Here is a 15,493-nt window from a genome sequence, read left to right on the forward strand (position 1 = left end):
ATTTTCAGACCGCATGTTTCTGAAAAAGTTGGTCTGAAAATTAGGAGTGCCTTTTGCGAAATTTTCTTCAGTTCATTTAGTCTGAATTTTCAGAATTTTTTTTTAACAGTGAATACGTTGGAATATCCTATCGCTTTACCTTGAAAACAGTCAAAATCTAATCGAAGTGCGCAAAATTTCCGAGTTGGGCGTCTTCAGCGCCGTACTGTCGCTTCCGTAGATATGATTTTACAAAAGTCTGACGTTTGATCCTCTTGATTCCTTCTTCCCTGCCGGATCAGCTCTTTCGCGTGCACCCTATTTCATCTGTTCGTAACGATTGCTGCTAGTTTTCTTTATCAATCTTTTATCTGAGGCTTTTCAAATAGTAACTGTTAGTTCTTTTCTCCTCTAAAGTCACCGTGTGATTCAACTTCCGCCTAGCTGCTCCTGCATTTCTCCTGTGCGGCTGGTCAGCTTTGGCGACAGGTCTCTACGACAGGATTACCGACTTTCCAGATTCCTAGGAAGGTGAGTGCTATTGAGTGGATGAAATTGTGAGTGCACATCGATTGATCGATTTCACTGATGCGTTGAGGTACACGAGTTCGTTGGAGAATTCTCAGCGGAGGTTGGAATCGAGGCCGAGTAACGCTGCCGTTCAGGGTGGTGCGGGCGTCAGAGCTGGCGTAACGTCACGCTTAACACTTTAGAAGGATTATCTTATTTCTAAAACATCAGCAGTGAAATTAGGTCTCAACTTCGTTCAAGGAGGAAATTTGGGATAACGTTACGCTGTGGGAAGAAGTGGGGGTTGGCTAGGCTAGCGTAACGTTTCTACGGTTAACATTTGACTTCCAATCTGGGTCCGACGTACCCTGCTGACTGCATGAGTGTTGCATCATATCTACTAGCTAGCTGGGTTAGGGGTGCGTACCTGAACTAGCTCGGCCCGAGAAGTAGTCTTCACACTGACCAAACTGGATAAGTAAAGGTAAACGGCCAACTCCGAGAAGGAACTAGGGTTTTCTCGCATGCCGGCATGTACGGTTATATTTTTATTATACAATAAACACTGCCTCCATGAAGTGGAAGAAGTAAATAGACAACTCAGCTTTTATCAATCTTCGAGAGAGACATTGAACTGTTTGCTGGGAAAAACTAAAACGGAATGATTGATGCAGATAACCACTAATTTTTAAAGTGGGATTAATTACGGAAAATTTGGAAAAGTGTATTATTACTTCGTCGATGGGTTTATGATGGTTTCTGTGGTTTACATCGTTACGTCAGAATGGACTTCGGAATAGGGTACTTTGGAGAAGCCCTAAACCGGAAGTCAGTGTCAGAACGGGAGAAACAAAAGAGCATCGCGCGGCTGTGCTGAGCGGTGGAGGGGGTCGAAATCGGCGGAGTGGGGGTGAAGGCGGCGCGAGCGCGTAGCCCCCACTCTGCCCATCCCTGCCCCCACCACCGCTCAGCAAGGCCTCGCGACGCTCTGTTGTTTCTCCCGTTCTGTCGCTGACTTCCGGTCTGGATTTCTTCCGAAACGCTATTGTGATCACTGTTATTTCTCTTATGAGGTGGAATTTGGATACAATTTAAGTCAGTGGGGCCCAAACGGGGCAAACACTAATAAGAGTCCCGGAAGAAGAAGAACAAAAACGGAAGTAAGAATTTCTCAGTTTCGATGAGAAATATACGCTGCGGACCTCATGCGGATGAGGTCCGTGGCGTATATTTCTCATCGAAAGTGACAATTTCTTACTTCCGTTTTTATTCTTCTTCCGGGCCAGAGCTTCTTTGGAGTAATCTATTAGAGGAGACGTGTGAAAGTATGAAAAAGGCAGGACATGGGAACTTATTTCGAGCTTCGGTAGGCACTGCAAGAAAAAGTGTGAAGAGTACAACAGAAGTTCAAAATTATAAAACGGCACACTAAAAGTACATCAGGGATTGTATAAAGTACGAGAATTGTCTTACTCTAAATGTCTTACCATGAAATTTGGCCTATGTTACGAATAACATATGCCAAATTTCATGGTTACGAATAACATATGCCAAATTTCATGGTCAGACTTTTAGAGTGTAACAATTGTTGTGCAATGTACAATAATGGATAACTGACATGACGAGTGCTGGGCAGTCCAGGCCTCGTTGTGGTTTGCACAATTCTCGTTCTTAATACAATCCCTGTAGTACTTTTATTGTGCAAGTATAATACGAAGCAATATTTCTTCGTAATACGAATCTTTTAGCCATTTTCATTGTAAGATACGAAGAAAAACCACCTTCGCATCCCTTGCAAAATGAAAAATACATGGCCCGACATGTATTGACGTCATATGTGGAAAAGATAATTTAGCAAGATACTTTTCCGATATAAAAAATATGTGGCAAATATATAAATTTCATACATTGCTCTATATGTAGGTAATATATGGTGTGAATACACCATGCAGTCCGACGACTCAGTCTGCAGAGACTTCCTTTACTATTATACACTCTGAGAAAAAATGACGGTAAATCCTGGATAATTTTTATGCCAAACTTTACCGTACTTCAAAAACCAGTGTCCACCGTACAGTCTACAGTATTTACCGTACTTGTTTTACAAAATACTTCGTAGTCTTTTAACAGTAGTTACCGTTCTTCCGTACAGACCATGCCGTAGGAAGGACCATATCTGGTCCCAGCAAAGGCCGCTTCCAAGAATTATCCACATCAGGATCTTGAAAAAAGGGGGTCGACCGACTGAAAAATTTTATTGCACCTTTCGAAAGGTCTCGTCAAGACCTTTCCAACGAGTGGTCGGAAAAGGGGGGGGGGGGGTGTCCAGGAGTCCGACTTCAGCAGTTGCGTACATCAGGAACTTGGAAAAAAGAGGGTCAACCGACTAAACAAAATCATACCAGTTTTTGATAGGTATTGAAAGTACGGGATTGCCGGGTAAAAAAGTACGGGATTCCCTGTAAGTAAAGCACGGTGTTTCCTGTAAAAAAAGTACGGTATTGCCTGTAAAAAAAAACGACGGAATTGCCTGTTAAAAAAAGTACGGTGAAGTCTGGAGTAATCAGTACAGGATTTACCGTGATCTTTTCTCGCAGTGTAAAAGAATGTAAACTTCGCCTTGCGAGGGCATCCAATTGTGATCCTACCGGGGTCGTCACAAGAACTTTTTGCGCTACGCCCAAATAAGACGTTTAAAATTTCCGAACTATTCCAGTTCACTTGTTAAACAGGATCTCTCAAAATTTCTTGGAGACTTAAACGCATAGAAAAGAACCTTTGCCCTGCTCAATATATGGCGTCAATATATTTTACAATATAAAATCATATTGAGAAATATAGCCGCCTTTCAACATCCAGTGCCAAGATTTTAAGAAAAGTTACTTGAAAAGTCTGCCCTCCTCACCCTGCCCCATCCCACGACGGGGACTGTGTCAGATATTGAAACATATATTTCGCGAAGATAATATTATATGGGGAAATATATGCATTATATATTAACGGGCACCAAGATATACCCCCATATATAAACCACGTATTGCGCAAGATAATTTGCAAGATACAATTCTATTGACAACGCATGAAACATATATGGAGTCATATATTGACACATATTTTCCATATATTTTCCTTTTTGCAAGGGATTATGCTTGCGCCATTTACTTCGTATTGGGAAATTTCTTCGTAAGACATTGAGAGTGTTCAACAAGGCAGGTGTACGTCAGACCGCGTCTGCTCTGGCGGTGGTGGGGGCTCGAGTCGGGATCGGCCAGAGCTCTTGCCGGGGCTCAGGTCATCGGGGCTAAACCGGTACGGGGCTCAAATCGAGGGGTCCTACCGAAAAGATCTTATCGTGGCGTCCCCCTCAAAAGAATCTTATCCTAAACCCAAGTGAATTTCGCCAAATTTGATCATTTGGGACGGATACGAGAGTAAGCGGAACATATTTCTACAAGCACTACTGGTTGCTTTGATCTTTAATTTTTAAGGTTATGTGAATAAAATCACAAATTACATTGATATATAGCTGTACCGTATGATTAAATTGAGTGAAATTCGCATGCGTTTTAGATAAGGTTATTTTGGGGAACGCCCAGATAAAATCTCCGAATAAGATCCCTGGAAATCGACCCTGCCCACCTTCTGGTCTTAGTGTTCAGTCTTGCATGCTAATCCTCTAGGGCGATCCCATTCATTACTAGAAACTTTATTTTTGACCATAGCTTTGCACGCACTGCTAGAAAAACGACGACATAAGTACACGAACAAGTGGCAATATTTTTTAATCAGGAATTTAACGTACTTTCAAAGTACAACTATTGTTGTACAAAGTTCAATGGGACCGGCATGACGTCCTGTGCAGTCCAGGCCTCGTCGCGGTTTGTACAATTTTCGTTGTACTGCTTACAATCCCTTATGGTACTTTTATTGCACAGTTTTTTGTTGTTCTATTCAAACTTTTTCTTGCAGTGCGGAATTGACCATACATTTTAAAATACACTAGTTCCGTGCGGAGCTTCGCCTGAATAAACTACATACTGATTTAGTGTCAGTTAACATCAGTTGATCGTGATCGTTCACAGGATTGTAATGTGTTCTGGTTCCGCTTTGCAGGTACCAAGCCTTCAGTCATCGCAGCTTTGAAGTTTGGCGCAGACAGGGAAAGACGGCGTCAACCTACATTCAAAGCTTCAGCTGTTGCAAATCGCACCCGTACTCTCAGTCAACATGGTCCATTCTGAGGTAAGTTACTTTGAGCAGCTCCAGACAAAAAAAAACACTTGGCCGGGGACCCCCTCAGATCTGGCTCCATAGACAACATAGGGACTAGACGAGAAGCCAGCCTATGCTGCCGTGCTTTTGGCCTGTCCGGTTTATTGCCCCCCTTTGTGGCGTCCGAGGCGAGCAGTCCCGGAGACAGCCAGAGGGGATGAAGCGAGGGTGGCGGGGATTTTTATGACCGGTGTACGTGGTGTACTTCGGGAAGCTCCGAAGAGCTCGGCTCGCCTTCGGCTCGCCTATCCGCTCGTGCTCTCCGGGACTCCGAGCCAGCCCCGAGCGGCGCACAGCTGGCTGTGGGGGGAGCCGCCTCCTCACCGGTCGTAAAAGTCCCCGCCACCCTCGCTTCACCCCCTTTGGCCGTCTCCGGATCTCGAGCGTTTTCGGACGCCACAGGGGGGGCAATAAAAATCCGCCTTTTTATTGCCATTTCTTGTCTAGACCCTATGTTGTCTATGTCTGGCTCCAACCCGGTTTTTTTGGTTCAACTAGTGAATACGAATTGCCGAAACACAAATTGGGCCGGATCCAACACCGATTGGCTTTTTGGCACGGGTCAAAAAACCCCCAAAATGGCTGTTTTTGAGGGTTTGGGGCTTTTTGGGATCTCGGAACCTGCCGGCTAAAAAATCTACCAATGTGGTTTTTCCGAAAGAAAAAAGTGCGCTCTTTCGAATGCCGGGTCGCGCGAGGCTCTACGACGTCGGGTTTAGACGCTACGGGCTCTCAAAGTTGCTCAATTTCACTATTTTCACTATAAATGACTAAAACAGATTTCTTGCTCTCCGGAAGTCGATTGTGACTCTTCCTATTGGCAATCTTCACCATGCGAGGTATTTTTATACCTCAGAGACATATTTTGGGCAATGAAGTTACGTTTTTCTACCGTGGGGAAAGCCCACACACTACATAGCGTACATAGCGCCTAGTGGGTAAGGCAGCCCCTTGCCCAGGCAAGTCGGGCGGGCCTGCCGCGTCAGGGAAGGCAGAGGTGGGATCGGGGTGGGCCCTATTGGACTTGATTCAGCGAGCCCATGTGGGCTTCTGAAACCCATGCGGGGTAGCACTTCGGTAAATTTCAACGGCCTCCAGGCCGCCGGTGCAGGCGAAGCGGGCCTGGCCGGCCTGGCAGGCCGAGCGCCTTACCAACGCCGTCCCATTCAAGAGCGGAACCACCAGCAAGACCTCCCAGCCCGACCCCCTGCGATTGGGGTTCTTTTCTACAGACGCGGAAATGCGGCGACCAGGCCGCGTACAGAAGGTCCTCTCTACAGGTAGCCAGCAGTGAGATGTCCCCTTTGCCGCCGGATCCCAGATGCAAGGCCAACATGCACAGCACGGCGATTGGTGTGTTGTCGGTCGGGTGTTTGGTTGAATGAAGTTGTGGTCACGGATGCAGGCGCGGGGCAGCACGGCGAAGGGATGCAGTCCGTCGGAGTGTTGGGTCGTGTGCACTGTCTACCGTCTCGAAAGATCTCACAGGTCGAGGGGGTATGCACTCGCGTAATAGTCGGTTCACTCTATCTGTAATCACGCGTAATAATTCGCGTAATAGCCGAAATTGTCAAAATTTTATCAATTTTGGTGTGTTTTAGGCCGTTTTTAGCTAAATTCCGATTAATTTATGGCGTAATAGAGCGTAATAACGTAATAGTCGGTACACAGGTTCAGAAAGCGCATACCCCCTCGTCACAGGTCATTTCCTGTTAGGTCACCGTCGGCAGCGTCGCTTGAAGAGGGGCCGGGCGAAGCAACTGTCACACAACCGTGTCACAAAGAAAACGAAGAAGTCGCAGCTGTGCCCAAGACAAGGGGACGAAGCAGCTGCTCGTCTAGGCGGGCACCGGACCCGGTAGTACTCAAAGAGACTGTTCTGGGGCGGAGGCCTGCAATCCCTCCCGGGGGATGTATAACTCCTCCCTGACTGGTCATACTGCGAGTGGGAGCTTCGAGCCGATTGAGGTTCCTCTCCGCCGGTATAACGTGTCACCCTAGTAAGGACGGCCAAGTCTCGTTTTGCAGTGCAGGTGAGCTTGTGTCGGGCCCGAAACGGCATACGATCATGTGTGGTCTAGCTCGTAATGGTAATGGAAATGCCCTGTGCGAAAAACCCACAGTAAATCCCGTTAATTTTTTGCCGGGATTTACTGTAGTTCAGAACACAGTATTTACTGTGCCTGGTTACAGCATTTACTGTACCTGGTACAGGATTTTCCGTACTCCACTCCTGTGGTCACAGTAAATCCCGTACAAAGTACAGTAGATCCTGTAAAAAAAGTACAGTAAATCCTGTACTCTGAACTACAGTGACAGCTGAACTAATCACTACAGGATTTACTGTGATTTTTTCCCACAGTGTGGGTGGGCAACCCGCACGCACGCCTGACGTGTGGGTTGGCCCATCCTCAGGTTGACAGGCGCTTCAGTGGTTCACTGGTCTGGTTTTCACTTCCAGACCGCCTGCAGTCTGAAAATCGTTAATCTTGGGTTCTGGAAATTCAGAGTTCACTTCCCACTTGAATTTTCAGGGATCGTGGTCTGAATTATCAAAGAGGAGGTCAGATATTTCAGAGTGTGCTCTTATTTCAAAATTCAGACCACCAAGTCTGACAAAAACGTTCGGAATTTTCAGAAATTTTTAACAGTGCATTAGCCCACCTCAATCCAGGTTCTAACCCCCCCTCCCCCCCAAAAAAATAATAAAAAATCCCTCACCAGGCGGTGTGGCAGTAATTGAACTCCTTGGAAATTTGATAAAAAAATTAAACGGTTTTAAAACTTTAATGACAAAAATAAGTGAACTTTTATTATTGAATGCTGTAATGGCTGTCAACCTATTGTAGAGGACAATTTCAAGACATGAATTCTAATTCTAGCATTAATTTATATCCTACAATTATGTACATAAATCAGAAACTGTTCAAGACTTCATTACACTGACGGAAAAGATAATTTTGTTAGTTCAAACTTACTCACTCCCTCAAAACGCCCACGAACCCTCTCTCGCTGCCTGTTCCTCCAATCCGCGCCTGGCGTACCTACCTTGGCCTGCGGCGGCGCTAGCCTGCCTTCGGCAGGCAATGCTTGTCCACCGTCGGTTACTTCTAATTTGTTGCATGCTGGGTGCTCCGCCCCCAAGACCCCCTTTCATTCTAGATAGAGTTGCTTCATCTACAAATTACACGATCTTGAACCTCGTAACTTTTTAACTTGTCGCGGCTGGGTGGCTCCACCCCCCAGACCCCCCTGCCATGAAGACAGGAAAGATCTGCCTGCAGAAAACTCGATTTTTCGCCGTTTTTAAGGTGGTTTTTGGCTATAATAACTGAACTAGTTGAGCTAGGATAGTGAAATTCCGCGTGTGCCAAGCCAAGAACATACCTAATGAGCCTGCAAAATCTCAGCCAGATCGGCCGAGCCGTTCAGGAGGTGTAGTGCGCACACACACACACGCACCCACACACACACACACACACACACACCACGCAGACAGAAAAAAACTTTTCAACCCCACTGGAGTAACAGGCTTCGCTATCGCTCAGCCAAAAACGTAACTTCATTGCCCAAAATATGTCTCTGAGGTATAAAAATACCTTGCATGGTGAAGATTGCCAATAGGAAGAGTCACAATCGACTTCCGGAGAGCAAGAAATCTGTTTTAGTCATTTATAGTGAAAATAGTGAAATTGAGCAACTTTGAGAGCCCGTAGCGTCTAAACCCGACGTCGTAGAGCCTCGCGCGACCCGGCATTCGAAAGAGCGCACTTTTTTCTTTCGGAAAAACCACATTGGTAGATTTTTTAGCCGGCAGGTTCCGAGATCCCAAAAAGCCCCAAACCCTCAAAAACAGCCATTTTGGGGTTTTTTTGACCCGTGCCATAAAGCCCAGCGGTGTTGGATCCGGCCCAATTTGTGTTTCGGCAATTCGTATTCACTAGTTGAACCAAAAAAACCGGGTTGGAGCCAGATCTGAGGGGGTCCCCGGCCAAGTGTTTTTTTTTGTCTGGAGCTGCTCTTTATCTTCGAACTTAATTTAAGTCTTCAGTAAGATCGCTGATGAACTGATTCAGTGGCGTCGGAAGTGGAGTGACAAGGGGGCTCACTCTGCACGGCTTTGATTGTAAGAGGCACGAAGTAGCCTTATAGTATACCCAGGATTCAGCCGGCGCGAGATTCAATTCGTGTGGCCCTTTATGTATTTTGGAAATTTTCTATAGGATTTTAATGAGATTTTACAGACTAGTAGAACTTTGAACGCTGATTCTAATGTTGTAATGTGGTTAAAAAGTCAACGGCCAATTTTGAGAAATTTGCTGTCAAAATCGCTGTTTCCATGGCAAAACTCGACTCGTCAAGGAAAAAGGAAGGGAGTGGGGGGAGCCCGAGCCGGGGCGGACCAATAGCTGAGCTCCTGTTCGGCCCTGTACAGCTTACCCCAAAAGATGAAAAAGCACGTTCGAAATGAAAAATCTCTTTGACTGCAGCTAGAGGAGATCCAACAATAGAATTGATGTCGTTTCGAACGTGGCCATTTGGATCGGCCGGCCGGCCAGTGACTTTTTGGCCCGCCCTTCTATTCAAAAAATAGGGGAGGGCCTATGCATTTGCCTTTGTGTCTGTGTGTTTGTTGTTGTTGTTTGTTGTGGCGTCTGTGTACAGGAAGAAGGTTGAGCTAGAGTAACCAGATTTGGAGGGTACTTCAGGAGTACCGTCCAAACAAATAATCCGGTGGTGCAAATCCCGTCCGGGTCGCACAAGGCTGCTGCAGGTGCATCATGGTTACATGAGCGGGAGGGGGATTTCCGCCATTATTGGTGCTAGCAGGGCACATAGGTATTTTTTGAATCGGGGCGGCGAGACAAGATGATGGACCTGGTCCCGACCCCATCGGCCGCTTTTACAAGTTGGCCAGATCAGGATCTTCAAAAAGGGGTCGACCGACTAAAAAATTTATTGCAGATTTCGATTGGTCTCAGCAAGACCTTTTCAACGAGGGGTCGGAAAGGGGGTCCAGGAGCCCGACTTCGTCTATTAGTCACATCAGGATCTTGAAAAAAAGGGGTCGACCGACTGAAAATTTTTATTTAAGTTTCGATAGGTCTTGGCAAGACCTCTTCAACGAGGGATCGGAAGGGGGGTCCAGGAGCCCGCCTTCATGAGTTATGGGAAAATGTGCGACGGACTCGTTTTGCGCTCCTGCTGTGCCTCTATTGCAAGGAGTTGCAGTAGCATGGCAAATATGGGTATTTTCGGAATGAGGGCGAAGAGACAAATGAAATGGGCATATTCTAAGGACAGTTGGAGTAAAAAGTGTAAGGACTATTGCATATTGTGAATAGAAGGGCGGGCCTAAGTCACGATGGTACATCGATAACTTTGCTTTACCCGCTCACGGTGTGTGTGATGCGAGCGGGCCGAAGGCCCGGGCCTTCGACTGGCCAAGTTGGGTCTGATGCGAGGGCCGAAGGCCCGAGAAAAGGCCGCCGGCAGGCCAAGCTGGGCCGGCCCCCTGTCGAACCGAGTTGCCGGCGCAGCGAAGCGGAGCTGGCAACTCGGTTCGACGGAAGGGCGGGCCCTAGCTTGTTATGAGAGTGTCCCGCACCAATCCCGCACCGCTGCGTTGTTGTTTTTTGGCTTCGCTAAACAATACAGTCTAAGATGTAAAGAAAACAAAAGGCGAAGCCTTATGGAGCGGCACCCAGTGTGTGGAGAGCGAGGTTTGCGAGTCGGGATGACGGGATCACGTGGCAATGTAGGCAACTTTAGCTGTGGAGCCGCAACAAACATTTGTCAGCAATAACCGAGAAAGTGCAAATATATGAAACTGTGGGAACAGCCAGAAAGTTCTGTCTGCTTTATTTAAATGGCTAATGCAAAAACAAATTATCAAAAAGAGAAAAGTCCGTTTCATTTTTGCTGTTTTGTGTTGGCAACAGAAAGACGAATGTGAATGTGAATGAGGCGTCCATGTGTCAAAAAGAATAGCACTGCACAGCAATGCATGTTGTTTTGATGATTTCTGTTACTTGCCTGATCCGATTTTGTCTGTTTTCTGTTGCGATAGGGGGTATCTGCCGCGAGTAGCGTAAGATCTGTCACGACCCCGTGAGGTAAGGTTATTTTTGGTTGGCCCAGTTAGGTTAGGATGGTTTTGCCCTGGTGGGACACTACAAATCTAAAGGTCAGACTTTACGCCTCTGGAGAGGCGAGACAAAAAGTCTCGCCACATTTTGGCGATACTTTCATGTCTCGCCACAATATGGTCAGATTCAAATGTCTCGCCAATTTATGGCGAGACTTTTTTGTCTCGCCAAAATATGACCCAAAATTATTGAATAGGGTAGGCAATGCATGGATTCATGGCAAAATAGATAAACTACTGCATTATTCAAAAAATTTCATAAAAAAACATTTCTGATCACCACTGATAGTTGTTTGACCCACGGGGGACTCTCAAGAGTAACGCTGTTTGTTTCGCTCATAAACCAAGAGGTGCGTCTTCACAAACCCAGGGCCGCTCACATTCAGTTTCATTGAAATCAGATTGTACTCACAATAATCACAGTAGCACTGTGGCTATGAAAAAATTTTGCAGGCAGGTTGAGAGTTGATTCATCCAATAAAGATTTTGTACAAACATGTAGCTGTGAGTACTGTACAACTTTTGGGCCAGAGCACAGATGGTGTAGACTGTTGATGAACTAAACATTTTGACAATTATCCTTTTCCACACGCAGTTTGACAATAGCTCGAACGATAAAAAGACATCTTCGCGAACAGATAACCCAGTTGGCAACAGTCGTCATCGCTCCAAACTAGAAAAAAATTAATTTTATTGATGCAAAGTCGGGAGGAAAAAATGATAACCAGCGGCCATTTCCTCGGGTTTCTTTTGTTTACGAGATGTGGGGATGTGACTGCGAATACTGGGTTTTGGGCATGCGTATAATTTCCCAACCCGAATCTGAATCTAAATCGTCACGCCCATAACTGCCCATAACCTCTTCTGTCCAAAAAAAAAAACATAGCCTCTAAAATGGCTGCCAGCCTCTGAGCGATTGTTTGACTTGCAGCGATATAATTTGTTTTTTCCTAGTTTCGAGCAATGACGACTGTTGCCAACTGGGTTATCTGTTTGCGAAGATGTCTTTTAATCGTTCGAGCTATTGTCAAACTGCGTGTGAAAAAGGAGAACTGTCAAAATGTTAAGTTCATCAACAGTCTGCACCATCTCTTCTCTGGGCTAAGTTGTACAGTACTCAAAGCTACATGTTTGTACACAATCTTTATTGGATGAATCAACTCTCAACCTGCCTGCAAATTTCTTCATAGCCACAGTGCTACTGTGATTATTGTGAGTACAATCTGATTTCAATGAAACTGAATGTGAGCGGCCCTGTTATGTGAAGACGCACCTCTTGGGTTTTTGAGCGAAACAAACAGCGTTACTCTTGAGAGTCCCCAGTGGGTCAAACAACTATCAGTGGTGATCAGAAATGATTTCTCGTGAATTTTGTGAATAATGCAGTAGTTTATGTATTTTGCTATGAATCCATGCATTGCCTACCCTATTTAAATAATTTTGGGCCATTTTTTGGGCGAGACAAAAAAGTCTCGCCTAAATTGGCGAGACTTTTGAATCTGACCATATTGTGGCGAGACATGAAAGTATCGCCAAAATGTGGCGAGACTTTTGTCTCGCCACATTTTGGCGTAATGTCTTTCCATTCAGTTTGCAGTGGACTAACGAACGAACAGCCTGCCTTGAGTCAGGTTCCTTTCGTTCTCATTATTCTCTCAAATCGTGAAGAAGTACGGCGAAGCCGACTGTACGTTCAAGTACTGACTAGTACTCGTTCTTTACACACCACTCACTAACATACAAAACTCTATGTGAAGAGAACGAGTATTGTGTTCAAAAAAGAGTTTTTGGGGGGGCATCTTTCTCTCAGATCTGACAGCATGTGGGAAAAAGAGAGTGGTATCAAATGAAAGATGGAGTGTCAGTCGCTAGATCGTAAAAGAACTTTTTTTTGCTTGCAATGAGAAATACTGAGAAAATGAACATGAAAGAGAGACGTTTTTAGTGCATTATGTAAAACTAACCTCTTTTCAAGTGTTTGTATCTTTTGATATAGAACGCCACTGGAACGCAAACAACAACGACAACGACCAGAGATCTTTGGCCAACAAAAAACTAGGAGGGTATTTCCCAAGTGACAATGGATAATTTTGAGAAATTTGGTCATAAAGAAACATCGTTTGACGCTAATCGTGATATATGTCTCAGAACTGCTAGTGGTATCTTCCTAATGAAAATTTCTTGGCAGGTGTTGCATGTCTTATGTTGAGATGAGAGACGAAATAAAAAGTTTCATTTGACTTCTTTTTTTTAAGGGGAGGTTCTGGTGAAAATGCTATTTTCTCCTAAATAGGTCCCACTGTGAAAATTTGTTAAAAATTTGATGTCTTATCAAGTATTTATTAAAATTTTTCATTGGGGAGGCACATTCTATGCCCCGAATCCGTCGCAGAGCCGTTTTCTGCCATTTAGGAAACTTTAAAAATCTTCTTCGCATACTATTTGTCGTAAAAGGTTGGCTTGGACATTTTTCACTTCTTCGATTCATTTTTTAAAAAGCCGGCATGCCCATCTAAAAATGTCAATTGCATTTTATTCGCAAGCTTTCTAAACAAGCATTTCACAAAAATTTGATCAAAAATGTACAAAAGAGAAAAATTTTAGGGACTTTTCAGCTTAAAAAGCTAATAATTAATAATGTAATGGAAGTTTTGAGCTATGCATGCCGGAATCTTTTGAAAATGAGTCGAAGAAGTGAAAAATGTAAAGGGTCAACCTTTTACGACAAAATAGTATGCGCAAGGAGATTTTTTAAGATACAGCCAAAATAGGCTCAAAAAGACTCTTCGACTGGCTTTACAGCCTGGCATGTGCCTTAAAAAGTCAATTTTAGTCTCCCCAATAAAAAATTTTATATTCCGAACAAATTATGACTGTAGGATCCATTTGGAAAAGGGCAAGATTTTCACCAGAACCTCCCCTTAATAAATGTGCCCTTCTGGGGGTTTTTTGGTCATGGAAAAAGCGGGTTTTTGGCACGGACTCAGGGACTCTAGTGAAAATTCGGTTATGCACGAGAATCGATATCTCGAGATATCGCGATGTATCGAGTTCCCTGCCTGAGAGGGGAACCAACCGGAAGCGTTCGTTAAAAAGCAAAATTTCAAATCGTCAGAGGACAATTCATGTAACGATCAGCGACTGACACATCAATCTAGTTTGTAAAGAACGAGTCCCTCCCATGTGATATCAATTCTTTGATGTCTTTCCTTCTTGTTGTTGTTGTTTTGTTGAAAATTTTTGTTACTCTTCAAATCGGAGTGAATTGAGCCATTTAACTGCGTACATGTGCACATGCATAGATGCAGATCTGTGAATTATCTTTCCTTAATGTAGTTTAAGAGTCGCTTTAAGGGGGGACCCTGGTGAAAAAACCACCAAAATTCCAATAAATTGTATTTTCAAAGTTCATAGATAAAAATGTGCATAGAAGGTTTCAAATTCAACAGGTTGAACACCTTTAAGCTAAGTGGGTAGTTTCTTTATCATTTTGGGAAAGGGAAAAAACATTGAGATCAGTTGTCGTTGGCTTCTACGCTCAACTTCACAGCTTTGCTCAGTCGACAAAAAATTTTGTCGTAGAAAGACTTCCTGCGTTCCTGGTTGACACCTACATGAGTCGTCTTGCATGGACTCTATTCATTGATGACTTGTCGACAAATTTTAGTGACGGAATCTTGATATCAGCCCTACTTTTTTTAAAACCAAACCCAAAAATTTTAAAAAAGGGAAAAAAATCACTTTTTTTTTCAATGTTAAAATTTGAAAACTCATATCTCAGGACAGAAGTTGAATTTGAAAATTCCGTCCTAAAATCTCTTCTATGCATCTTTTGGATAACCCAAAAAAATTTCAAGACTTTCCGTCCCAATGAAAGATGCAGGAAGATTTTTCCCCAACGCTCCAAAAAACACTAAAAAGCCACTTTTCTCAGAGACCGTTCAACATTTTGAATTGAATTTTGTTTTGGGAACTCACCATAATGAACCTAATAATTAAGCAAAGTTTCAACTTCCTGGGATTATTTTGAAGCCTACTTGAAAGTTTCTCCAGGGTCCCCCCTTAAGACTTTTAGCTTCTTTTTGAATAAGCTGGTCATGTAGCTGCTCCTTTTAGCGAGGTTTGATGGTACTTCTGATTCAGTTAGCATAAGTTAGCAGCATGATCACTTCGCTACACCTCGCGACTTTCAGTGCTCATGTTCCTCGAACAAGACTCACCTGCGTTTCGAGACCATCCCTCTCGAGTTTATAAAGTTTGTCAAGCCAACCGTCGTGGTGTTGCTACGTTATGCTCTTCAAATCAAAGAGTGTACATAGTATGCTCTAACTGGAGCATGCCTGCAAGCACGCTCTAGCTAGCGCATGCCTGCCAAGCATGCACTAACTAGTGCATACATGCCATGTACACGCTTCCTGATGCAGAAAACTCCCTATCCCTTATGCAGTAAATGTATGCTTCAGTTAGCGTGTACATGGTATGTATGCATGCTTGGCAGGTATGCTAGTTAGAGCGTGCTTGCAGGCATGCTCCAGTTAGAGCGTACCATGTACACTCTTTGATTTGTAGAGTGAGTGAAAAAAA

General features: G+C 44.3%; 1 protein-coding gene across 1 annotated transcript in view; it reads left to right on the top strand.

The window, feature by feature from the left end:
- Positions 1-1,235: 1,235 nt before the first annotated feature.
- Positions 1,236-15,493, top strand: part of LOC117654250 — a 111,961-nt gene continuing 97,703 nt past the window's right edge. Inside the window, exons 1-2 of the mRNA XM_034400602.1 lie at positions 1,236-1,290; positions 4,603-4,731. Coding sequence (XP_034256493.1) covers positions 1,274-1,290; positions 4,603-4,731 — 146 coding nt within the window. The 5' untranslated portion in view covers positions 1,236-1,273. The remainder of the gene's footprint in view (positions 1,291-4,602; positions 4,732-15,493) is intronic.

This window comes from Thrips palmi, unplaced genomic scaffold, assembly GCF_012932325.1.
Source record: "Thrips palmi isolate BJ-2018 unplaced genomic scaffold, TpBJ-2018v1 HiC_scaffold_10, whole genome shotgun sequence".
In the NCBI taxonomy this organism is placed as follows: domain Eukaryota; kingdom Metazoa; phylum Arthropoda; class Insecta; order Thysanoptera; family Thripidae; genus Thrips; species Thrips palmi.